This window comes from Mauremys mutica, chromosome 15, assembly GCF_020497125.1.
Source record: "Mauremys mutica isolate MM-2020 ecotype Southern chromosome 15, ASM2049712v1, whole genome shotgun sequence".
NCBI classification, from domain to species: Eukaryota; Metazoa; Chordata; order Testudines; family Geoemydidae; genus Mauremys; species Mauremys mutica.
In genome coordinates this window covers 38,373,381-38,397,332 of record NC_059086.1, presented here as the reverse complement: position 1 = coordinate 38,397,332, position 23,952 = coordinate 38,373,381, and the positions used below count along the sequence as shown (strand labels likewise).

The window sequence follows — 23,952 nt, the reverse complement described above, 5'->3', positions numbered from 1 at the left end:
GGGGAAGGGGGTGGGGGTGGGGGCAGGGGGGCTGCCTGTCTCTGACCTCCCCTCTCCCCCCAGCCCTGCTCTACAAGTGCCCAGCCCAGCGCCCCAGCTGTGGGCTCTGTCTCCGCTCCGACCCGCGCTATGAGTGCGGCTGGTGCCTGGCCGAGCGACGCTGCCTCCTGCGCCCCCAATGCCCAGCCCCCAAACTCAACTGGGTGCCCCCTGGCCGGCGTGGGGCCCGCTGCAGCCACCCCCGCATCACCCAGGTAACCCCCCCCCCCACATCACCTGAGTAATGCCCCCGCATTACGTGGCCCCGTGCGGTCCGTGGGGGGGCTCCTTTCAGTGCGACAGCCCTTCTCGGGGGGCCACTATCCCTCGGGGTCAGGCCCCTCCACCTCCTGGAGCCGCACCTCTCTGAGCCTCAGGACGTGGGCCCCCCCAGGGAGTCCCCTCGCTCTGGACCCCCGGGCCTCCACCCCCAAAGGGGATAATTCCCCCCCCCCCCCCGTTCTCTAGCCCGGAGCGACTCTCAGCCAGCGTAACACAGGAGGTTTATCCAGCGTCTGACCCCAGCACAGGAAACTCTTTGGGCCTCAGGCCTGGCCTCCCTCAGCCCAGCACGTCCCAGTCCCCCTGCATCCAGGTGGGCTCTGCCTGCTCCCCCTCTCCAGCCCCGAGCCCCCCCTGCTTCCCAGCTGGGCATCTGCTACCCCCGGCCCCAGGCCCCCTCTGTCCATTGGCTTCTCTCCAGGGAAACAGGGCCGTAAACGGGGTGGCCTGGGCCCCCTCTCCTCTCCTCTCAGACCCCCTCTGGCTGGAGCCGGCTGGTCAGGTCACCGGGGCCCTCTCCCCACAGCCCATTGTCCCCCACTGGCCAGAACCGGCTGCGACTCCTGAGCTGGGTCCCCGGGTCCCCAGTCGCTGGGGTCTCCATCCTCCAGGCCATCGGCCGGGGTCCCGAGTCCCTCTCCAGTCCTGTGTCCCAACAAACTCCCTCTCCCCTCCCCTCGTTAAACCCGTGACACCCAGGGACACGAGGGTTCGGCTACACTTGCAGCTGTCCCGCGGCAGCGCTTTGAAGAGCGAGTGTGGTCGCGGCGCCAGCGCTGGGGGAGCTCTGCCAGCGCTGCAGGTCCTGCACCTCCCCGTGGGGATCAGCTCCCAGCCCCGGGCTCTGCTTACGCTGGCGCTTTGCCACGCTGGGACTTGCTGCGCTCGGGGGGCTGGAGAGCACCTGTGTAGCCAAGGCCTGAGCCCCACCCCCCCTGCATGCAAACCAGTGGAGAAAACAAAAAACCCCAAGAACCCCCCTCCCTGCAGCACCCCGGTAACAGCCCCCTCCCCAGCTCTCCAAGGGAACAGCCCCCTCTGTGCCCACCCCACTGGAACCCACACCCCAACCGCGGCCAGGCCCCATCTCTGCTGTGGGCACCCCCCAGCTCTGCCGCCTCACCCGGGGGGGTTCGTGTGCTTTGGGGGCCTGGGCGGGGGCGGGGAGGTCTCTGCCCCACTGACTCCCCTGGGCTCCCCCAGGTGGTGCCGGTGGCGGGGCCCAAGGAGGGCGGCTGGGGGCGGGGGCGGGGAGGTCTCTGCCCCACTGACTCCCCTGGGCTCCCCCAGGTGGTGCCGGTGGCGGGGCCCAAGGAGGGCGGCTGGGGGCGGGGGGGGGGGGTCTCTGCCCCACTGACTCCTCCGGGCTCCCCCAGGTGGTGCCGGTGGCGGAGCCCAAGGAGGGCGGCTGGGGGCGGGGGTGGGGGGTCTCTGCCCCACTGACTCCTCTGGGCTCCCCCAGGTGGTGCCGGTGGCGGGGCCCAAGGAGGGCGGCACGCGGGTGACGGTTGAGGGGGAGAACCTGGGGCTGCAGTTTCACGAGGTCGTGGTGCGTGTGGCCGGCGTGCGCTGCAACTCGCTGCCAGGCCAGTATGTCCCTGCCCAGAGGTGAGGGGAGCAGTGGGGGGAGGGGGAGGAGGGGGATGTCAGGTGGGGTCGGGCGGGGGGAGCTCCGACGCGGGGGGGGGTCAGGCGGGGGCGTGTTTGATCAGGCGGGAGCTGGGGGGGTCGGGAGGGGGAGCTGGGACGCAGGGGGGGTCAGGCGGGGGCGTGTTTGATCAGGCGGGAGCTGGGGGGGGGCGCTGGGAAGCAGGGGGGTCAGGCGGGGGCGTGTTTGATCAGGCGGGAGCTGGGGGGGGCGCTGGGAAGCAGGGGGGTCAGGCGGGGGCGTGTTTGATCAGGCAGGAGCTGGGGGGGCGCTGGGAAGCAGGGGGGTCAGGCGGGGGTGTGTTTGATCAGGCGGGAGCTGGGGGGGGCGCTGGGAAGCAGGGGGGTCAGGGGGGGGCGTGTTTGATCAGGCGGGAGCTGGGGGGGCGCTGGGAAGCAGGGGGGACAGGCGGGGGCAGGTTTGATCAGGCAGGAGCTGGGGGGGGAGCTGGGACGCAGGGGGGGTCAGGCGGGGGGGTGTTTGATCAGGCGGGAGCTGGGGGGGGCGCTGGGAAGCAGGGGGGTCAGGCGGGGGTGTGTTTGATCGGGCGGGAGCTGGAGGGGTCGGGAGGGGGAGCTGGGACGCAGCGGTGGTCAGGCGGTGTTTTCTAAGATCAGGCGGGAGCTTGGGGGGTCGCTGGGACGCAGGGTGGTCAGGCGGGGGCGTGTTTGATCAGGCAGGAGCTGGGGGGGCGCTGGGAAGCAGGGGGGTCAGGCGGGGGTGTGTTTGATCGGGCGGGAGATGGAGGGGTCCCCAGGGGGAGCTGGGACGCAGGGGGGGTCAGGCGGGGGCGTGTTTGATCAGGCGGGAGCTGGGGGGGGCGCTGGGAAGCAGGGGGGTCAGGCGGGGGCGTGTTTGATCAGGCGGGAGCTGGGGGGGGCGCTGGGAAGCAGGGGGGTCAGGCGGGGGTGTGTTTGATCGGGCAGGAGCTGGGGGGGGAGCTGGGATGCAGGGGGGTCAGGCGGGGGTGTGTTTGATCGGGCGGGAGCTGGGGGGTTCGGGCAGGGGGCTGGGATGTGGGAGCCGGGGTGGGCGGGAGCCAGGGGGCTGACCCCCGTGTTCCCCCCAGACTGGTGTGCGAGATGGAGGAGTCGCTGGTGCCCGACCCCCCGCCCGGCCCCGTGGAGATCTGTGTGGGCGACTGCAGTGTCGACTACCGGGCCCACTCCCCGAATCCCTTCACCTTCGTGGTACCTGGGCAGGGCCTCCGTGAGGGAGGGAATTCTGGGGGGGAGGGGGCAGGGGGGGCTGTGGGGGTTGGGGGTGGTCCATGGGGGTCTGTGGAGGGAGCAGGGTAGTTGTGGGTCATGGGGGGTTGTGGGGCATGGGAGAGGCTGGGGGGCTCTGTGTGCATTTACCCCCATAACTGCTGTCTCCCGCCCCAGACCCCCAGGCTGCGGGGACTGAACCCTGTGGGGGGGCCGGTGTCCGGGGGGACCCGCATTACCCTCACTGGGACCGATCTGGACGCCGGCAGCAGCGTCAACATCTCATTGCAGGGGGCACCCTGCCAGCTGCTCAGGTACTGGGGGGGCAGGCATGGGAGGGGGCAGGGCCTGGATGACGGTGGGGGGTGGGGGGACAGAGGGATGGGGGTGGGGTGGGTCTGGCGGGGACAGGGATGGTGGGCGGGGTGTGGGAGCAGAGGGATGGGGGTGTGGTGGGTTGGGGGACAGAGGGATGGGGGCGGGGGTGTGGGGCACAGAGGGATGGGGCAGGATTAGGGTTGTTGGTATGGGGGGAGGTGGTGGGAATTTAGGGGCAGGGGAAGTTGGGAGGGGGGTGGGTAGGTCAGGACTCAGTGGGGAGATGTGGGGCAGGGGGGGAATTTGGGGGGTCTCTCACTTTCCCTTTCCCGGCAGGAGGGGGCCTGAGGAAATCGTCTGCCTGACCCCCCCGTCCATGCTGGGCCCTGGTCCGGCCCCCCTCAGTGTCTTCATTGACCGCGCCAGCCTGGCCCCCCCTGAGCCCCCCAATGGCACCACCAGCCCCCCCGTCCTGATCTTCCGCTACACCCCCGATCCGGCGGTGACCCACGTCGAGCCCCAATGGAGCATCGTCAAGTAAGAGACCCCCCACTGTCCCCCCTCCTGTGGCCCATCCCTGTCACCCCCACACAGCCCCCTGCTGACCCTCCCACTGCGCCCACCTGCCCCCCGTGCCCCATCCCCCTCCACACCCCCATACTCCCAGCCCCCTGACCCCTACACCCCTGCCAACCCCCCCCGGTGCCCCCCTGCACCCCGGCCCCCTCCCCACACTCCCAGCCCGCTGTGAAACAGGTTCCCGTGTCCAGCGGGATGCACCACAGGTGGGGCCAGGGGGCTCCGTCCGGTCCCAGTTCTGGTCCAGGTCCGTCGCCTCAGGCCACGTTGTTCCATTCACCCCACGCCCGGCACGGCCTGGTCCCCCCCGTCACGGAGTCCCTGGGCGCTGCTCTGGAACTGCTCCAGAGAGCCAGGGGGCTGACCCCCGTGCCAGGCAGGACTCTGGGGAGCCTCCTCTCCCTCGGAGCAGCCTGTCTGCAGGGCAAGAAGCTCCCACGGCTTCACCTCCTGGGTCTCTCCTTGGAGCATTCAGCATCCTCGGCCCCTCCGTGCGCTTCCCACAGCGAGTCCGCCCCGGCGGGGTCCTGGGGGGGGGGCACAGGGTCCTGCCCCCCCACTTTGCAGTCAGATGCGACTCTCAGCCAGCCAGGAACACAGAGGTTTATTCAATGACAGGAACACGGGCTAAACCAGAGCTTGTAGGTACCGCGAACCGGACCCCTCGGCCGGGTCCATTCTGGGGGGCAGGGAGCTTAGACCCCAGCCCTGGGGCTCCCTCCATTTCCCCAGCCAGCTCCAAACTGAAACTCTCCAGCCCCTCCTCTCCCTTTGTCTCTCTGCCGGGCCAGGAGGTCACCTGATCTCTTTGTTCTCCAACACCTTCAGCTGGCACCTTGCGGGGGGTGGGGCCCCCCCAGCCAGGGCGTCAGCCATTCTCTGCACACAGCCTCGGGCTCTGCACCAATCACACCCCCGATCCCACCAGCTAGATTAAGAAAAGCAGAGGGGAAACTGAGGCATTCACACAGTATTCAGAGAAACCATTAAGAACAGCCCCACTTCGTCAGACCCCCACATCCTCCGGCCCTGATGAGCATCCCGGTGCTGGCGCTGAGCCGGGCTGGGCGGGGTCCTGACATCCGAGCCGGGCGCAAGGTAGCCGTGAGGGGGCAGGGCAGAGGGTAGCTGTGATGCGGGGGGAAGGACATGGCCCGATGGCGGGAGAGGAGTCACAGCCCAAAGGGCCACCCCCCCCATGCCAGCCCTCACCCCCCACCAAGCTGCGTCCCCCTGCGGGGGCTGATGTCTTCCCCCCCTCCAGCGGCAGCACCAGCCTGACAGTGACTGGGACCCGCCTGCTGAGCATCCAGGAGCCGCGTGTCCGAGCCCTGTACGGGGGCGTTGAAACCGTCAACGTGAGTCGTGCCCCCATGGCGAGGGGGGAGGGAGGGCAGGGGACTGGGATAAGGGGAAGGGGACGCAGCGGGGGCCATCAGCTGGTGACAGGGGATCTGAGTGGGGTGGGGAGACGAGGGAACAGTTTCGGGGGGGACGGGACAGTTTCCTGCAAGGGAATCCTGAGCCTCCCGATCCACCCCCCTTCCACCCTCTAACTGACAGACCCATAACTTCTCCCTGCTCTCCCCCCTGGATCATGTACCCTGTGCCTTTCACCCGGACTCCCCCGACATGCTGCCCCCAAAGCTTCTGCCCCCCCCCCCTTCCTGGACGCCCCTGCTGGGCTGCTGAACCACCCAACACGCTGACTCTCCCCCCGAACGGCCGCCCCTGCCTGGAGTCCTGTCCCCCCCGTCCCCACTGACCCTCTGCCTCCCCCCAGAGCTGCCGGGTGCTGAATGACTCCCTCATGCTGTGCCAGGCGCCTGGCATTGTGCCGGGGGGGCGGGAGCTGCCCGCGGCGGGGGCCTCCCCTGACGAATTCGGCTTCCTGCTGGACCATGTCCAGGCGGCTCGAACCCTCAACCGCTCGGCCTTCACCTACTACCCTGACCCCCAGGTCGAGCCCTTCAGCCCTGCGGGGGTGCTGGAGGTGAAACCCGGCTCCCACATCGTCCTGAAGGTATGGGGGGAAGGGGGGCTTAGCAAGGGCTGCAGGTCGGGACTGAGGGGCACCGGCAGGGCTGGTGGGGGCAGGGCTGGGCTAGCAGGGGCTGCGGGTCGGGAGTGAGGGGCCCCGGCAGAGCTGGCGGCGGCAGGGCTGGGCTAGCAGGGGGCTGCAGGTTGGGAGTGAGGGGCACCAGCAGAGCTGGCGGCGACAGGGCTGGGCTAGCAGGGGCTGCGGGTCGGGAGTGAGGGGCCCCGGCAGAGCTGGCGGCGGCAGGGCTGGGCTGGCAGGGGCTGCAGGTTGGGAGTGAGGGGCACCAGCAGAGCTGGGGGGGTGGGGAACCCAGGGCTGGACTAGCAGGGGGCTGCGGGTCGGGAGTGAGTGGCACCACTGGTGCTGTGTCTGGCCCGGATGCCTGGGTCCAATCTCCCTCCCCCTTTCACTGTCCCACCCCCCCCAGGGCAGGAACCTGATCCCAGCAGCCGCTGGGGGGGCCCGTCTGAACTACACGGTGCTGATTGGGGGGGAGCCCTGCGCCCTGACGGTGTCAGAGACCCAGCTGCTCTGCGACTCGCCCAGCCAGACAGGGGAGCAGCCAGTCATGGTGCGTTGCTGGGGGGCATGGCCAGGGGCTCCCCCAGGGGGTGGGGCTGGGGGCTCATGTCCTGGGGGGGGCAGCCCCTCGCTCTGTGGTGTGGGGGCAGGACATGGACGGGGATCAGAGATCACAGGGGGTTGGGCGGGTGAGCAGTCCCTCTTGGGGAGCTGTGGGGGGAGGTCACTTCTGCAGGGTGCGTTTGGGGGGGCAGAGACTGAGTGGGGGGGCTGGGAGGGGGTTATCTCATCAGAACCATGGGGGAATTTGTACCCCCCCATTGCAGATCTGGGAGGGTTGCCAAAATGTGGGGGGAGGTGCTCCCGATTCCCCCTCCCACATTCTGGGGGGTTCGTTCCTGGGAAGTTGAAGGCACCCCCTTGTCTAACCTCCACTCCCTCCCCTCCTTCCAGATCCTGGTGGGGGGCCTGTCCTTCTCGCCCGGCTCCCTGCACATCTACCCCGAGGCAGCCCTGCCCCTGGGAGCGCTGGTGGGGCTGGGCGCGGGGGGGTCCCTGCTGCTCCTGGCCATTATCGGGGTGCTGGTTGCCTACAAGCGCAAGACCCGCGACGCCGACCGGACCCTTAAGCGGCTGCAGCTGCAGATGGACAATCTGGAGTCACGGGTGGCGCTGGAGTGCAAGGAGGGTGAGGCTGGGGGGCGGGGAGGGGCGGCAGGACTGGGGGGCTGGAGTGCAGGGAGGGAGGGGGACGCGGGCTGGGGTGGGGGAGGGATGGGAGGCAGAGGGGGCCCTGGGTATGGATTGAGAGGAAGGGGGGACTGGGAGAGGGGCTGGGGCTCTGGGCAGAGGGGAAGGAGCACAGGGCTGGGGGGTCCTGCTGTGGTGCTTGGCAGGTGCCGAGTTGGGGGGCAGGAGACGTTGGGATGGGGGGCGAGCAGTTGCCCCTGCACGGGGGAAGGGCAGGGGCGGGGGTCCCCCCCTGACCCCTTCGCCCTCCCCCAGCCTTTGCAGAGCTGCAGACCGACATCAATGAGCTGACGAACAACCTGGATGGGGTGAAGATCCCATTCCTGGACTATCGGACGTACGCCCTGCGGGTGCTGTTCCCCGGCGAGGAGCCCCCCATGCTGCGCCATGGCCACGTGAGTGGGGCCGGGCCAGGGTGGGCTGCAGAGCAGAGAGGAGAGTCTGGACTGGGGGGCAGAGTGGGGGGCTGGGCTGGACTGGGGGGCAGAGCAGGGGGCAGGGTTGGGGGGACTGAGGGGCAAAGCGGGGGGCTGGCCCCAGGATCCTAGGGGGCAGAGCAGGGGGCTGGCTGGCCCCGGGGTTCTGGGGGGCAGAGCGGGGGGCTGGCTGGCCCCGGGGTTCTGGGGGGCAGAGCGGGGGCTCTATCTCACCCCCTGCCCCCCCAGGCGCCCCCCGGGGCAGAACGGGGCCTGCGGCTCTTCGGGCAGCTCCTGCACTGCCAGCCCTTCCTGCTGACCTTCGTCCACGCGCTGGAGGGGCAGCGCGGGTTCTCCATGCGGGACCGCGGGGCCGTGGCCTCCCTCACGCTGGTGGCCCTGCAGGGCCGGCTGGACTACGCCACCGGCGTCCTCAAGCAGCTGCTGGCCGACCTCATAGAGAAGAATCTGCAGAACCGGGCCCATCCCAAGCTGCTGCTGCGCAGGTGGGGCCTGGGGAGCTCCCAACCCCCCTGGGCCCCCCCCCCCGTTCCCCTGGGACCTCCCTGACACTCCCGGGGCTGCCTGGGACCCCCTGTTCCCCTGGGACCTCCCAGGACCTCCCTGAACCCACCCATTTCCTTGGGACCCCCAAGATCTCCTCTGTTCCCCTGGAACCCCCATTCCCTGGGCCCCCATCCTGCCACAGGGAACCTGCTGAGCCCTGGGCTCCCCAGGTGAGACACCCCCCCAGGACACCCCCTGTGACCCACAGTAACCTGGACTCCTGGGTCCCCGGTCTCTCCCTCCCCCAGGACGGAGTCGGTGGCTGAGAAGATGCTGACAAACTGGTTCACCTTCCTGCTGCATCGGTTCCTGAAGGTGAGAGGGGGGTGGGGGCTGGGAGCCCCCCCCCGAACTCCTGAGTTTTCTCCCCGTCTCTGGGAGGGGAGCAGGCTCTGGTGGTCAGAGCAGGGGGGCTGGGAGCCAGGACTCCTGGGTTCTCTCCCCGTCTCTGGGAGGGGAGTAGGCTCTGGTGATCAGAGCAGGGGGGGCTGGAACCCCGGACGCCTGGGTTCTCAGCAGTAATGCCCCTCCAGGAGTGCGCTGGGGAGCCGCTGTTCCTGCTGTTCTGTGCCATCAAGCAGCAGATGGAGAAGGGGCCGATGGACGCGGTGACGGGGGAGGCGCGGTACTCGCTGAGCGAGGACAAGCTCATCCGCCAGCAGATCGACTACAAGACCCTGGTCAGCTGGGGGCAGGGGGCCGGGGGGGCTGTCGGGCTGGGGGACCCCGTTTGCCCAGGCGCTGGGCCGTGCCCCAGCTGTTATCAGAGCCCTGGGGAGTGACCTTGTGAAGAAGTAGGAAGCACAGACTGTCTGTGCGGGGGAGGGGAGAGCCAGAGGTTTAGGTGAAGATGCAGGAATTCAACTGTGAGCTGAGCTTGGCCTGGGGGAGGGGAGATGACACCTCTGGCCAGGGCAGACAAAGGAAAGGAGCTGAGGAAAGAGGAGGGGCCGGAGGGAATGGGCAGACGAGTGCTGGCTGGAGAACAGAGGGGAGGCAGGGAGACCGAGCTCTGATCCCCAAGGGGGGGCTGTGGGGCCCCCCAAGATGGACCTATCCGGGGGATCCGGTTATCTGTACCTGCAAGACCTGTGTTGGACTGTGTTCCTGTCGTCTAAATAAACCTTCTGCTTTACTGGCTGGCTGAGAGTCCTGATGAATCTGCAGGGAGTCCGGGGGTGCAGGACCTGACTCCCCCACACTCCGTGACAACTGGTGGCAGCGGTGGGATCGGCGGCACCCCGTGGACGGCGCTTCCTGCAGTAAGTGACTGGGGAGCAGTAAAACGAAGGGGCGATTCACCCCTGGGAGAGTGTGGCCAGAGAGCAGGACTTTGCAGTAACAGGGTCCCCCGGGGGATCACAGCGAGCGATCCCAGGGGCGGAGGAGTCTGCAGCTCGACCCTGGCAGAGGGGTGGTGACCTCAAGGACGGGCACACTAGGGGTCCCCCTGGAACCCGTGGGGAGCGGCGAACACACCCGGCCTGCGAGCGGCCAGCAGGAAGATGTATTCCCAGCAGCGCAAGTGGGAGCTGGTGGAGCTGTGCAAGCAGAGGGGGCTGCGCCATGGGAAGCTCACCAAGGCCCAGCTGATTGCCCGGCTGGAGGAGAGAGATCGAGTCAATGAACCGGTCCCTGTCTCTGAGGGAAGCAGCCCGGCAGATGCAGCGCAGGCACCAGTGTCTGTCCCCACTGGGAGTGGTCAGCCGGCCGCTGAGGGCTCCCCGAGACCCCCCACCCCTAGGCGTAGGGGGAGGGGGAGCCCAGCGACTACCGAGGGCTCGGTGGCCAGCAGGGGATCGTCCCGGCGGAGCTCCCTGTCCCTGGAGCGGATGCGGATGGAACATGACAGGGAGCTGAGACGGGAAGAGCTCGAGTTAAGGAGGCAAGAACTGAAGGAGCGGGAGAACCAGCGTAAACACGAGGAGAACCAGCGCCAGCAGGAGCTGGAAGAGAAGGAGAAGCAGCGTGAACATGAGCTGGCCATGGCCCAGCTGAAAAGCAGGGAGGCCCCGGCTGCGGTGAGTGAGGGGGGGCCCAAGCCTACAAAGAGCTTCGGTAAGAGCTTCCTGGCCCCGCGTAAGGAGGGGGAGGACATAGACACCTTCCTGACGGCCTTTGAGAACGCCTGCGAGCTGCACCAGGTGGACCCTGCAGACAGGATCCGGTGCCTCACCCCCTTACTGGACTCCACCGCCGTGGAGGTGTACAGCCGAATGAGAGGGGAGGAGGCGCGGGACTACAACCTGTTCAAAGAGGCCCTGCTCCGCGAGTTTGGGCTGACCCCGGAGATGTACCGGAAGAGGTTCCGGGGTCAACGTAAGACCCGGGAGGTCACATACCTGCAACTGGTCAACCGGGCGCAGGGGTACGCCCGCAAGTGGACGGACGGCTGGGGCCCAAACCAGAGAGGACCTGCTTGACCTAGTCGTACTGGAGCACCTGTATGCGCAGTGCCCATCCGACCTGAAGCAGTGGCTGATGGACCGGAAGCCGGAGAACCCGCAGCATGCAGGCCGGCTGGCCGACCAATACATGGACAGTCGGGCAGGAGATGTCAGGGAGGCGTCTCGAAGGAGCAGGTCTGCCTCAACGCAGAGAGAGAGTCACCATGGGACCTCCCAGAAGGAGCCGAGGGAGGGCCCCCACCAAAGGGAAGCATCTGGCGTCAGGTCCAGCCGTCCCACTCGAGGGGACCCACGAGACATGGGCTGCTATCAATGTGGCCAACCGGGCCACGTACGGGGCCAGTGCCCCAAGCTCCGGGACAAACTGAGCAGACCAACCCCACACCGGGTCAACTTGGTAGAGACCCAGCCGGATGAGGGGCAGCGTTCGCACGAAAGGGGGGTGGGCCGCGTACCCCCTGCGAAGGAGGGAGGGGGGCCCCGGGTGGACCCCTCCGAGGGGCTGGATGCTCCCAGCCCTGAGTTTGGGGTTTACAGGGTGGGCACGGGACTACCCCTCCGGAGCGAGTGCCTTGTTCCCCTGGAGGTAGACGGGAAGGAGGTCACTGGGTACTGGGATACGGGCGCAGAGGTGACGCTGGCCCGGCCGCAGGTGGTGGGCCCAGATCGGATGGTGCCCAACACCTACCTGAACCTGAGGGGTGTGATCGGGACCCCATTCAAGGTGCCTGTAGCGAGGGTGCACCTAAAGTGGGGGGACAAGGAGGGCCTCAAGGACGTGGGGGTGCACCCACATTTGCCCACGGAGGTGTTAATGGGGGGGGACCTCGAGGACTGGCCAAGTAACACCCAGGGTACCCTGTCCGTGAACCGTAGTCAGGGTCGACGCAGGGCTCTGCACCCTGACCCCGGGGAAAGTACTTTGGCCGAGACACCGGACCCTGACCCGGTAGGGAGGGAACGCCCAGGGACAGGGCTCAGAGAGGCTGTGGCCCCAGACCCAGCCGGGGAGAGAGAGCAGATCCCCGTCCCTGCCCCAGCGGCTGAGTACCAGGCCGCGGTGCGGGAAGACCCCTCCTTGCGGAGGATAAGGGACCTGGCCAACCTCGGGGGGGGACAGACCATGGGACGAGGTGGCCGGAAAAGGTTCCTGTGGGAGAAGGGGCTCCTGTACCGAGAATGGGCTCCCCCAGGGAAGATGGAGTCAGGAGGGATCAGGAGGCAGCTGGTGGCACCCCAGGAGTATCGCCGCCAGCTGCTGTGCCAGGCCCATGACATGTCCCCCTCAGGGCACCAGGGAGCCTGGCGTACCCAGCAGAGGCTGCTGCAGAACTATTACTGGCCTGGGGTCTTTGCCCATGTCCGGCAGCACTGCCGCTCCTGTGACGTCTGCCAGAGGGGGAGGAAGGCCCGGGACAGGGGGGAGATGGGTGTAAGGCCCGGGCCCCACCCCGAGGAGCCTGTCCGGAGGGGGGCCAGGGTCAGGAGGGGGGCTCTGAACCGAGAGAGCCTGAATCACAGCCCCCCAGACTGGAACGTGGGGGGAAGGCCCCAGCCCCGTGTGCACCCCAGGGGTACTGGGGTGGGGAGAGGGCGCGGGCGGCATAAGGTTGTAGGTGGGTCTGAACTTCCCCGGGTCACTGGCTGGAGTGACCCCGCTCAGTTCAGTCTCGGAGGGGGGAGAGGTGTGAAGAAGTAGGAAGCACAGACTGTCTGTGCGGGGGAGGGGAGAGCCAGAGGTTTAGGTGAAGATGCAGGAATTCAACTGTGAGCTGAGCTTGGCCTGGGGGAGGGGAGATGACACCTCTGGCCAGGGCAGACAAAGGAAAGGAGCTGAGGAAAGAGGAGGGGCCGGAGGGAATGGGCAGACGAGTGCTGGCTGGAGAACAGAGGGGAGGCAGGGAGACCGAGCTCTGATCCCCAAGGGGGGGCTGTGGGGCCCCCCAAGATGGACCTATCCGGGGGATCCGGTTATCTGTACCTGCAAGACCTGTGTTGGACTGTGTTCCTGTCGTCTAAATAAACCTTCTGCTTTACTGGCTGGCTGAGAGTCCTGATGAATCTGCAGGGAGTCCGGGGGTGCAGGACCTGACTCCCCCACACTCCGTGACAGACCTCTCTGGCCCCCACGCATCACCCAGGGTGCCCGGGGGCCCTCCTCCAACCCTGTGTCCCCCGTCTGTGCGTCTCCAGCAGCCCCCCAAAATCCCATTCGCCCCCTGGCACCCAGCACTGGGGGGGAATTGCTTGTGGGGGCTCCGGGCATGTGTCATTCCCCCACCCATGGGTCACTCCCTCCGGGGATGGAGAAACCAAGTCACCCCTCTGCTAGAAGCTCCAGGGGGTGGGGGCTGGAAGCAGGGAAGGGGAGGGGGACTCAGACTGAAGGGACCCCCCCGACCTGCCGTCCCCCCCAGACGCTGTACTGTGCCAGCCCCGACCCCCCCGCTGGCCCCGAGGTGCCCGTGAAGGTGCTGAACTGCGACACCATCACTCAGGCCAAGGAGAAGCTGCTGGACGCTGTGTACAGGGGGGTCCCCTATTCCCAGCGCCCCCGGGCCGACGACACGGAGCTGGGTATGGGGGAGATGGGGGGGTACCGGGGGGTCCCCTATTCCCAGCGCCCCTGGGCCGACGACACGGAGCTGGTACAGGGGAGATGGGGGGGTACCGGGGGGTCCCCTGTTCCCAGTCACCCCGGGCCGGTGACACGGAGCTGGGTATGGGGGAGATGGGGGGGTACCGGGGGGTCCCCTGTTCCCAGCACCCCCGGGCCGATGACACAGAGCTGGGTATGGGGGAGATGGGGGGTACCGGGGGGTCCCCTGTTCCCAGCGCCCCCGGGCCAACGACACGGAGCTGAGAATGCGGGGGGGGGGCACTGGGGAAGGGGTAATGGGGCTTTGGGGCCCAGAGGGGTGTGGGTTATGTAGGAGGCGCAAGGGGGGGAGGCTCGGGGCACAAGGCTGTCTCAGGGGAGGCTGGGGGGCGGGGGGCAGGTGTTGCTGCCCAAGGGGTGTTTGATGGGGGTGGGGCTGTATTTGGGGGTCTGACACACACCCTGTTCTCAGAGTGGCGCCAGGGCCGGTCGGGCCGAACCCTCCTACAGGACGAGGATGTGACAAGCCGCATTGAGGGCGACTGGAAACAGCTCAACACTCTGGGACACTACCAGGTGGGGCAGGGACCCCCAGAGCCCCCCACCTCCCCCCAGCCGCCCAGAGCCCCCCAGAGCCCCCTGTGGCTTCCTGCTCCCCATCCACACCTCAACTACCAGGTGGGGCAGGAACCCCCAGAGCCCCCCAGAGCCCCCCACCTCCCCCCAGCCGCCCAGAGCCCCCTGTGGCTTCCTGCTCCCCATCCACACCTCAACTACCAGGTGGGGCAGGGACCCCCAGAGCCCCCCAGAGCCCCCCACCTCCCCCCAGCCGCCCAGAGCCCCCTGTGGCTTCCTGCTCCCCATCCACACCTCAACTACCAGGTGGGGTGGGGACCCCCAGAGCCCCCCACTGCCCCCCAGCCCCTGCTCTCCCCACTGCCTTCCAGAGCCCCCTGCTCCTCCCATAACCTCCTGCTCCCCTCCCATCCACAATGTGTCAGTGCGCTAGGTCCCAAGCACGTGGGACAGGCCCCCACATAGGGCCCCGTCACTGCCCCCCCATGGCCCTACACCTGCATCCCTACCCCACACCCTGCCTGGAATTGCAGCAGCGCACTGGGGCAGGCACCCCCCCATATTGTCCCCGGACAGTCCCCCATGGCGCCCCTCACCTGCTGCCTCTCCCCCAGGTGACTGATGGCTCCAAGGTGGCCCTGACACCCCGGCAGGTCTCGGGGTGCAACCTGCCCAACTCCTGCACCTTCAGCCACTCACTGAGCCGCTACGGTAAGGCCCCCTGGATCCCCCAAGAGACCCACCCATTCCCCTCCTGCCCCACAGAGACACCTCCCCCCAGCCTGACAGGGGGCCTGTGCTGCCCTTAGGGCAGGGGTGGGCAAACTTTTTGGGGCGAGGGCCACATCTGGGTGAGGAAATTGTATGCAGGGCCGGGGCAGGGGGGGTGGAGTGCGGGATGTGGAGGAAGGGGCTCAGGACAAGGGATTGGGGCAGAGAAGGGGTGCAGAGTGTAAGAGGGGGCTCAGGGAAGGGGGTTGGGGTACAGGAGGGGTGCGGAGTGCAGGATGGGGCTCAGGGCAGGGAGTTGGGGTGCACGGGGTGCAGGGTGCAGCAGGGAGCTCAGGGCAGGTGGTTGGAATGCACAGGAGTGCAGAAAGGGGCTCAGGGCAGGGAGTTGGGTGCAGGAGGGGTGCGAGGTACTGGCAGAGGGCTTAGGGCAGGAAGTTGGGGGGCGGGGGGCAGGAGGGGTTTGAGCTCCAGCCCGGTGCCGCTTACCTAAAGTGGCTCCGGGGTGGCAGTGGCGCACACCAGGGCCAGGGCAGGCTCCCTGCATGCCTGCCCTGTCCCCATGCCACTCCAGGAAGTGCTGCGGCCCCTGGGTGGGGGGGGGCAGAGGGCTCTGCGTGCGCACATGGAGCCCTTTGCCTCCCGGCCCGGGGGCTGCTTCTGAGAGCAGCGCCGGGCCCGCAGCACCACCAGGGGTAATCCCGCGGGGGCCGGATCCAAAGCCCTGAAGGGCCGGATCCGGCCCGCGGGCCATAGTTTGCCCATCCCTGCCTTAGGGTGACCAGACAGCAAGTCCGAAAAATTGGGACGGGAGTGGGGGGTAATAGGAGCCTATATAAGAAAAAGACCCCAAAAACAGGACTGTCCCTATAAAATCAAGACATCTGGTCACCCCAGCTGCCCTAGAGTGACATGGCGTTGTGGGCAGGGCCGGCTCCAGACCCCAGCGCGTGCTTGGGGCGGCGTCCCGCGGGAGGGCGGCAGGCGGCTCCGGTGCACCTCCCGCAGACGTGCCTGCGGAGGGGCCGCTGGTCCCGCGGCTCCGGTGGAGCATCCGCAGGCACGTCTGCGGGAGGTGCACCGGAGCCGCGGGACCGGCGACCGCCAGAGCGCCCCCCCCCCGCCCCGCGCCGTGCAGCCATGCTTGGGGCGGCGGAAATCCTAGAGCCGCCCCTGGTTGTGGGAGGGTGGGGCTGGGACTTGGGGAGCTGCAGGGAGTGTCTGCCCCCCACATCCCAGACACCTTGTTCAGCCCCTGCCCCCCCCAGCCCCGTGTCCCATCCAGACCGGGTGGGGGGAGTAGTCGAAATGGCCTCCCCCATGCTGCTGGATGGGCAGGGAGCGGGAGCAAGGGGCTCTGGGCTGGGCAATGGACTTGGGGCTCCGACACCTCCCCTCGACCCGTCCCCCGCCCCAGAGAGCCTCCTGCGGCCATCCAGCAGCCCCGACAGCCTGCGCTCCCGCGCCCCCATGCTGAGCCCCGAGCGCGACGGGGGCACCCGGCTCTGGCACCTCGTCCGCAGCCACGACCCGCTGGGCGACCCCAAGGAGGGGGGCAGCAAGATGGTGTCGGAAATCTACCTCACCCGGCTCCTGGCCACCAAGGTACGGGGTGTGCTGGGGGTTGGGGGGCCAGGGGGAGCGTGCGGGAGGGGCGGGGCCACGTGTGGCCAGTCTGACCCCCGGCGCCCCCAGGGCACGCTGCAGAAGTTTGTGGATGACCTGTTCGAGACGCTGTTCAGCACGGCGCACCGGGCCAGCGCCCTGCCGCTGCCCATCAAGTACATGTTCGACTTCCTGGACGAGCAGGCGGATCGGCGCCAGATCAGCGACCCCGACGTGCGGCACACCTGGAAGAGCAACTGGTGAGACCCCTGGAGGGGCTCTGACCCCCCGCCTGCCCCTGCGGCTCTGGGTGATGTGATCGGGGTGTTGGGGGGCTGGGGGTCCCAGGGGGCTGGGGGTCCCGGGGGGGTCTCTGGCACTCTCTGACCCCCCTCCTCCCCCCGCCTGCCCCTGCGGTTCTGGGTGAATGTGATCAGGGTGTTGGGGGGTCATGGGGGGGCTGGGGGTCCCGGGGGGGTCTCTGGCACTCTCTGACCCCTGCCCCCCCAGCCTGCCCCTGCGGTTCTGGGTGAACGTGATCAGGGTGTTGGGAGGGCTGGGGGTCCCGGGGGATCTCTGGCACGCTCTGACCCCTGCCCCCCCAGCCTGCCCCTGCGGTTCTGGGTGAATGTGATCAGGGTGTTGGGGGGCCGTGGGGGGGCTGGGGGTCCCGGGGGGTCTCTGGCACGCTCTGACCCCTGCCCCCACAGCCTGCCCCTGCGGCTCTGGGTGAATGTGATCAGGGTGTTGGGGGGCCGTGGGGGGGCTGGGGGCCCAGGGAGGGTCTCTGGCACTCTCTGCCCCCTGCCCCCCCCGCCTGCCCCTGCGGTTCTGGGTGAATGTGATCGGGGTGTTGGGGGGCCGTGGGGGGGCTGGGGGCCCAGGGGGGGTCTCTGGCACTCTCTGACCCCTGCCCCCCCGCCTGCCCCTGCGGTTCTGGGTGATGTGATCGGGGTGTTGGGGGGCTGGGGGTCCCAGGGGGCTGGGGGTCCCGGGGGGGTCTCTGGCACTCTCTGACCCCTGCCCCCCCAGCCTGCCCCTGCGGTTCTGGGTGAACGTGATCAAGAACCCGCAGTTCGTGTTCGACGTGCACAAGAGCAGCATCACGGACGCGTGTCTCTCCGTGGTGGCCCAGACGTTCATGGACTCGTGTTCCACGTCGCCCCAGCGCCTGGGCAAGGACTCGCCCTCCACCAAACTGCTCTATGCCAAGGACCTGCCCGGCTACCGCGGCTGGGTGGAGCGGTGAGTGGGGGGGGGCAGCGAGAGCTGGGGCCAGACTGCTGGGGAGAGTGGGGGGCAGGGGAGGGGCTGAGATGAGTTGGGGGTTGGGGGAGTGGGCGACGCAGGGGGCTCCCTTATGGGGGGAGAAGCAGGGGAGGGGCATCAGGATAAACGGGTTGGGGGTAGAAGGGGTAATGGGGTCGTGGGGGGGAAGTGGGGGGAGGGGCGCTGGGATGTGGGGGGGAGGGGATAGGAGGGGTAATGGGGAGCAGTGGGGGGAGGGGCAGCAAGATGCAGGGGGTAGAAGGGGTAATGGGGTTGTGGGGGGGAAGTGGGGGGAGGGGCGCTGGGATGTAGGGGGGAGGGGATAGGAGGGGTAATGGGGAGCAGTGGGGGGAGGGGCAGCGGGATGCAGGGGGTAGAAGGGGTAATGGGGTCGTGGGGGGGAAGTGGGGAGAGGGGCGCTGGGATGTGGAGGGAGGGGATAGGAGGGGCAATGGGGAGCAGTGGGGGGAGGGGCAGCGGGATGCAGGGGGTAGAAGGGGTAATGGGGTCGTGGGGGGCAGTGGGGGTGACCTTGCCCCCCCTCACTCTCTGCCCCCCAGGTACTACCGGGACATTGCCAGGATGGCGCCCATCAGTGACCAGGACATGGACGCCTACCTGGGGGAGCAGTCACGGCTCCACGCTGGGGAGTTCAACACACTGGGGGCGCTGGGGGAGCTCTACCAGTACGTGGGGCGCTACCGCCAGGAGGTGAGCCCCCCCGACCCGCCATTGCTGCCCCTCCCCACCCCCTGAACCCCACCATGCCCCCTCGCCAGCCCTGCCCCCGCTCCACTGCCCCACCGCCCGGCACTGGGTGAGACCTGCCCCCGCCCCCCTGATCTCCCCAGTCCCACCAACCCCCCCCGGCGCTGGGCGAGCCCCCCCCACGCTGCCCCCCCCAGTCCCATGTCACAGAGTGTGGGGGAGTCGGGGCCCTGCACCCCCAGCTCCCTGCGATTCACCAGGATTCTCAGCCAGCCAGGAAAGCAGGAGGTTTATTCAGACAACAGAGGGACAGTCCCAGACAGGCCTTGCCGGCACAGACAACAGCCCCCCAATTAGGTCCATCTTGGGGTCCCAGGAGCCCCACAGCCCCCTTGGGGGGTCAGAGCCCTGTCTGTGCTTCCCTCCATTCCCCAGCCGGCTCCTGAACCCCCCCACTGCCCGGCGTCTCCTCCCCCAGCCTTTGTTCAGCTCCCCGGGCAGAGGGGTCCCCTGGCCTCCCCCCTTCCTGGTTCTCCCGTTACCTGCTCAGTGACCAGTCTCCCACCCCCAGTGCAGCCCGTCCTCCCAGACCAACCCCCCCTCAGCACTCACAGCCCCCAGTAAGAACAGGCCCAGTTCGTCAGATCGCACCAACCCTGCCCGGCGCTGGGGGAGCCCCCCCACGCTGCCCCCCCCAGTCCCACCAACCCAGCCTGGCGCCAGGGGACCCCCCGCCCCGCTGCCCCCCCCAGTCCCACCAACCCAGCCTGGCGCCAGGGGACTCCCCGCCCCGCTGCCCCCCCCCAGTCCCACCAACCCCGCCCGGCGCCGGGGGAGCCCCCCCCATGCTGCACCCCCCAGTCCCACCAACCCCGCCCGGCGCCGGGGGAGCCCCCCCCCGCTGCCCCCCCCCGTCCCACCAACCCCGCCCGGCGCCGGGGGAGCCCCCCCACGCTGCCCCCCCCAGTCCCACCAACCCCGCCCGGCGCCGGGGGAGCCCCCCCACGCTGCCCCCCCCAGGCCCCCCCACCCCGCCCGGCGCCGGGGGAGCCCCCCCCACGCTGCACCCCCCCAGTCACACCAACCCCGCCCGGCGCCGGGGGAGCCCCGCCCACGCTGCACCCCCAGTCCCACCAACCCGGCCTGGCGCCGGGGGAGGCCCCCCCACGCTGCCCCCCCCAGTCCCACCACCCCCGCCCGGCGCCGGGGACGCCCCCCCCACGCTGCCCCCCCCCAGACCCACCAACCCCGCCCGGCGCCGGGGGAGCCTCCCCCACGCTGCCCCCCCCAGTCCCACCAACCCCGCCCGGCGCCGGGGGTGCCCTCCCCACGCTGCCCCCCCCAGTCCCACCAACCCCGCCCGGCGCCGGGGGAGCCCCCCCCATGCTGCACCCCCCAGACCCGCCAACCCCGCCCAGCGCCGGGGGCGCCCCCCCACGCTGCCCCCCCCAGTCCCACCAACCCCGCCCGGGGCCGGGGGAGCCCCCCCCACGCTGCCCCCCCCCAGTCCCACCAACCCCGCCCGGCGCGGGGGGAGCCCACCCATGCCGTCCCCCCAGTCCCAACTACCCCGCCCGGCGCCGGGGGAGCCCCCCCACGCTGCCCCCCCCAGTCCCACCAACCCCGCCCGGCGCCGGGGGAGCCCCCCCCACGCGGCCCCCCCAGTCCCACCAACCCCGCCCGGCGCTGGGCGAGCCCCCCCCCACGCTGCCTCCCCACCCGGCGCTGGGCGATCCCCCACCCCGCTGCCCCCCCCAGTCCCACCAACCCCGCCCGGCGCCGGGGGAGTCCCCCCGCCCCGCTGCCCCCCCGCCCGGCGCTGGGGGAGCTCTGCCAGTACATGGGGCAGGAGGTGAGACCCCCTGGGTGCCCCTCGCCCACAGGTGCTGACGGCGCTGGAGCGGGACGGGAGCTGCCGGAAGCAGCGGCTGCGCCAGCGGCTGGAGCAGGTCATCGCCTTGGTCTCCACCAACAGCTGAGGGGGGCTGGCCCCACGGCCAGCCAGTGCGACCTTCGACCTCCTCCGGGACCACGTGACCTTCGACTCCCGGCTCAGGGGCAGGCTGACTTTTGGGGGGCAGCGGCTCTGGGTGGGAGCGTCCCCCCAGTGCCACCGGGACCTGGCCTCGTAGCAATAACCCAGAGGGGCTGCTGGTGGCGAAGTGGGGGGTACGAGGGGGGGGCAGGGCTGGGGGGCGGATCTGGCTGGGCTGGAGCAATGTCCCCCCTTTCACCCCAATCCTGGACCCCCACCCCAAAACTGAACAGCCCCCCAGTACTGTATGACCCCCTCCCCCAGCCCCCCAATGCACCCCGAGCCCAGCAGCTGAAAGGAGCCCCCCACCTCCCCCCTGTACAGCCCCCCCAAATAGCTGGTGGAATTTGCCTCTTGTTTTGGTGACAGTGACAATGGGAATTGGAGATGTAACCTGTGTCCCAGGGACCCCTCTCCTCAGCCCTTCCCTCCGGCACCCCCTTGTCCCAGGGACTCCCCTCCCCAGCCCCCCCAGCACCCCCTTTCCCGGCGACGTGGTGCCTTAATTACTGAATAATTTATTGCGTCTTGGGGGTTCGGTGTAAATTTAGTCCCAGGTGTAAGAAATTTCAGTGTAACCCCCCCGATATCTGTGTAAATAGTCATACTGCACGTGGGCGCGGGGAGGGGGGGCCTGGCTCCCCCCCTGAGATTTGGGGGAAGCAGGACAGACCCCTTCCCTCGCTCCCACGCAGCTGTTTTCTCTGTTCATTTTATAATTAACTTTTCTTTTGCTAATTAAAGTGCTGAAAAAAAAACAACCGCCCCCAACTGGGCCATTGTGTTGGGGGGGGTTCATATACCATGGTGGGGGCCGCATAGAGCCCCTCCCCCGACCGAGCTCGGGGTGTCCCCGTCACGCCGGGCCCCACACAGATCCCCCCCCGCAGAGCTCGGGGTGTCCCCGTCACGCCGGGCCCCACACAGACCCTCCCCTGACAGAGCTCGGGGTGTCCCCGTCACGCCGGGCCCCACACAGACCCCCCCCACAGAGCTCGGGGTGTCCCCGTCACGCCGGGCCCCACACGGACCCCCCCCCCCCGACAGAGCTTGGGTGTCCCTGTGACGAAGTGGGACTGTTCCTACTGGGGGCTGTGAATGCTGTGTTGGTGCCTCAGTGCCCCCTCTGCAGTTCTTAATATCTAGGTGGTGGATCAGGGTGTGTGATTGCTGCAGAGGAAGGGGCCAGTGCACCTGAATGCCTGACACTGTCTCCTAGCAACCGATGGCCTGGGCCCCTCCTCTGCAAAGGTGCCGGCTGAAGGTGTTGGAGACCGAGGGGTCAGGTGACCTCCTGGCCCGGGAAAGGGGCTGGGCAGACTGGAGCTGGCTGGGGAAGGAAGGGAAGGTCAGACAGGGCTCTGATTCCCCAATGGGGGCTGTGGGGCTCCTGGGGCCCCAAAATGGACCTAACCGGGGCGATCCTGTTATCTGTGCCTGCAAGACCCTGTCCTGGACTGTGTTCCTGTCGTCTAAATAAACCTTCTGCTTTACTGGCTGGCTGAGAGTCCTGGTGAATCGCAGGAGGCCGGGGGTGCAGGACCCTGACTCCCCCACACTCCGTGACACCTGGTGGCAGGAGTGGGATCGACTGCACCCCGTGGATGGCGCTTCCTGCAGTAAGTGACTGGGGAGCAGTAAAATGAAGGGACGATTGTAGGGGCGATCAACCCCTAGCAGAGTGTCACCAGAGAGAAGGACTTTGCAGTAACAGGGTCCCCCGGGGGATCGCAGCGAGCGGTCCCAGGGGCGGAGGAGGCTGCAGCTCGACCCTGGCAGAGAGGGGGTGACCTCAAGGACTGGCACACTAGGGGTCCCCCTGGAACCCATGGGGAGCGGCGAGCACCCCGGCCTGCGAGCGGCCAGCAGGAAGATGTTTGCCAAGCGGCGTAAGTGCGACCTGGTGGAGCAGTGCAAGCAGAGGGGGCTGCGCAGTGGGAAGCTCCCCAAGGACCTGCTGATTGCCCAGCTGGAGGGAGATCGTTTGAATGAACCGATCCCTGTCTCTGAGGGAAGCAGCCTGGCAGATGCAGCGCAGGCACCAGTGTCTGTCCCTGATGGGAGTGGTCAGCCGGCTGCTGAGGGCTTCCCGCGACCCCCCCTTCCTAGGGGGAGGGGGAGGAGGAGCCCAGCGACTACCGAGGGCACCGTGACCCCCCCCGGCCAGCAGGGGATCCTCCCTGCGAAGCTCACCCCCCAGCCGGGGATCCTCCCGGCGACGCTCGGCCTCCGTGGAGCGCAAGCGGCTGGAATGGGAGAGAGCTAAAACTGAGAGAGCTGGAGGATCGTGAGAGACACAGAGAACATGGCCGGAAGGAGAAGGAGAGACAGAGGGAACATGAGGCGCGACAGAGGGAGCGGGAACTGGAGGAGAAAGAGCGACAGCGTCACCATGAGCTGGAGCTGGCGAGGCAGGGGGGCAGCAGGACCTGGGCTGCGGTGAGTGAGGGGGGGCCAGGCCGGCACGGAGCTTTGATAAGTGCATCCTGGCCCCGCGCAAGGAGGGGGAGGACATGGATGACTTCCTGGGTGCCTTTGAGACGGCCTGCGAGCTGCACCAGGTGGATCCTGCGGACAGGCTCCGGGTTCTCACCCCCTTACAGGACCCCAAAGCCGTGGCATTGTACGGCCAGCTGGGGGAGGAGGAGAAAGGGAACTACGACCCATTCAAGCAGGCCCTGCTGCGCGAGTTTGGGCTGACCCCTGAGATGTACCGGGAGAGGTTCCGGAGTCAGGATAAAACCCCTGAGGTCTCCTATCTGCAGCTGGCCGTCCGCATGGAGGGATACGCCAGCAAGTGGGCAGATGGGGGCCAGACGACGGGGGACCTGGTTAAATTGCTGGTACTGGAGCAGCTGTATGAGCTGTGCCCATCCGACCTGAGGCTGTGGTTGAGGGACCAAAAGCCGGAGAACCCACGACATGCAGGGCGGCTGGCCGATGAGTTTGTGAAGAGCCGGTCGGGGGGTGGCAGGGAGGAGCCCCAAAGGAACAGGCCCGCCGCGACGCAGAGAGAGAGTCATCCGGGGACCTCCCAAAAGGGGAATCGGGAGACCCCCCTCCCAAGGGGAACACCCAGCGTCAGGGACAACCGACCGGTTCGAGGGGACCAACGGGACATGAACTGCCATCACTGTGGCCAGAGGGGCCACATACGGTCCCAGTGCCCCAGGCTCACGGACAAACTGAGCAGACCGACCCCCCACCGGGTTAACTTGGTAGAGACCCAGCCGGATGAGGGGCAGCGTTCGCAGGAAAGGGGGGCTGGCCACGCACCACCTGCGAAGGAGGGAGGGGGGCCCCGGGTCGGCCCCTCCGAGGGGCTGGATGCCCCAGGCTCCGAGTTTTGCGTTTACAGGGTGGGCACAGGGCTGTCCCTCCGGAGCGAGTGCCTTGTTCCCCTGGAGGTAGACGGGAGGGAGGTCACTGGGTACTGGGACACGGGCGCAGAGGTGATGCTGGCCCGGCCCGAGGTGGTGGCCCCAGATCAGATGGTGCCCAACACCTACCTGACCCTGAGGGGTGTGAGCAGGACCCCATTCAAGGTGCCCGTGGTGAGGGTGCACCTGAAGTGGGGGGCCAAGGAGGGCCCCCAAGGACGTGGGGGTGCACCCACATTTGCCCACGGAGGTGTTAATCGGGGGGACCTCGAG

The 23,952-nt window shown here is 68.5% G+C and overlaps 1 protein-coding gene across 4 annotated transcripts in view; it reads left to right on the top strand.

The window, feature by feature from the left end:
• Nucleotides 1-21,360, top strand: part of PLXNA3 (plexin A3) — a 32,068-nt gene extending 10,708 nt beyond the window's left edge. The window contains exons 11-31 of one of the 4 annotated variants that reach the window (XM_044988011.1): nt 64-254; nt 1,784-1,929; nt 3,039-3,159; nt 3,355-3,491; nt 3,832-4,032; nt 5,339-5,432; nt 5,897-6,097; nt 6,543-6,686; nt 7,091-7,325; nt 7,643-7,782; nt 8,053-8,309; nt 8,619-8,685; nt 8,904-9,050; nt 13,196-13,355; nt 13,850-13,953; nt 14,568-14,664; nt 16,100-16,287; nt 16,378-16,547; nt 17,320-17,532; nt 18,117-18,267; nt 20,148-21,360. In XM_044988011.1, the coding sequence (XP_044843946.1) occupies nt 64-254; nt 1,784-1,929; nt 3,039-3,159; nt 3,355-3,491; nt 3,832-4,032; nt 5,339-5,432; nt 5,897-6,097; nt 6,543-6,686; nt 7,091-7,325; nt 7,643-7,782; nt 8,053-8,309; nt 8,619-8,685; nt 8,904-9,050; nt 13,196-13,355; nt 13,850-13,953; nt 14,568-14,664; nt 16,100-16,287; nt 16,378-16,547; nt 17,320-17,532; nt 18,117-18,267; nt 20,148-20,243 (3,260 nt within the window). In that variant the 3' untranslated portion in view covers nt 20,244-21,360. Of the gene's footprint in view, nt 1-63; nt 255-1,783; nt 1,930-3,038; nt 3,160-3,354; nt 3,492-3,831; nt 4,033-5,338; nt 5,433-5,857; nt 6,098-6,542; nt 6,687-7,090; nt 7,326-7,642; nt 7,783-8,052; nt 8,310-8,618; nt 8,686-8,903; nt 9,051-13,195; nt 13,356-13,849; nt 13,954-14,567; nt 14,665-16,099; nt 16,288-16,377; nt 16,548-16,797; nt 17,028-17,319; nt 17,533-18,116; nt 18,268-20,147 lie in introns of those variants that run through there. The other 3 variants (XM_044988010.1, XM_044988009.1, XM_044988012.1) reach the window with 3 other exon arrangements.
• The last annotated feature ends 2,592 nt before the right edge of the window (nt 21,361-23,952 follow it).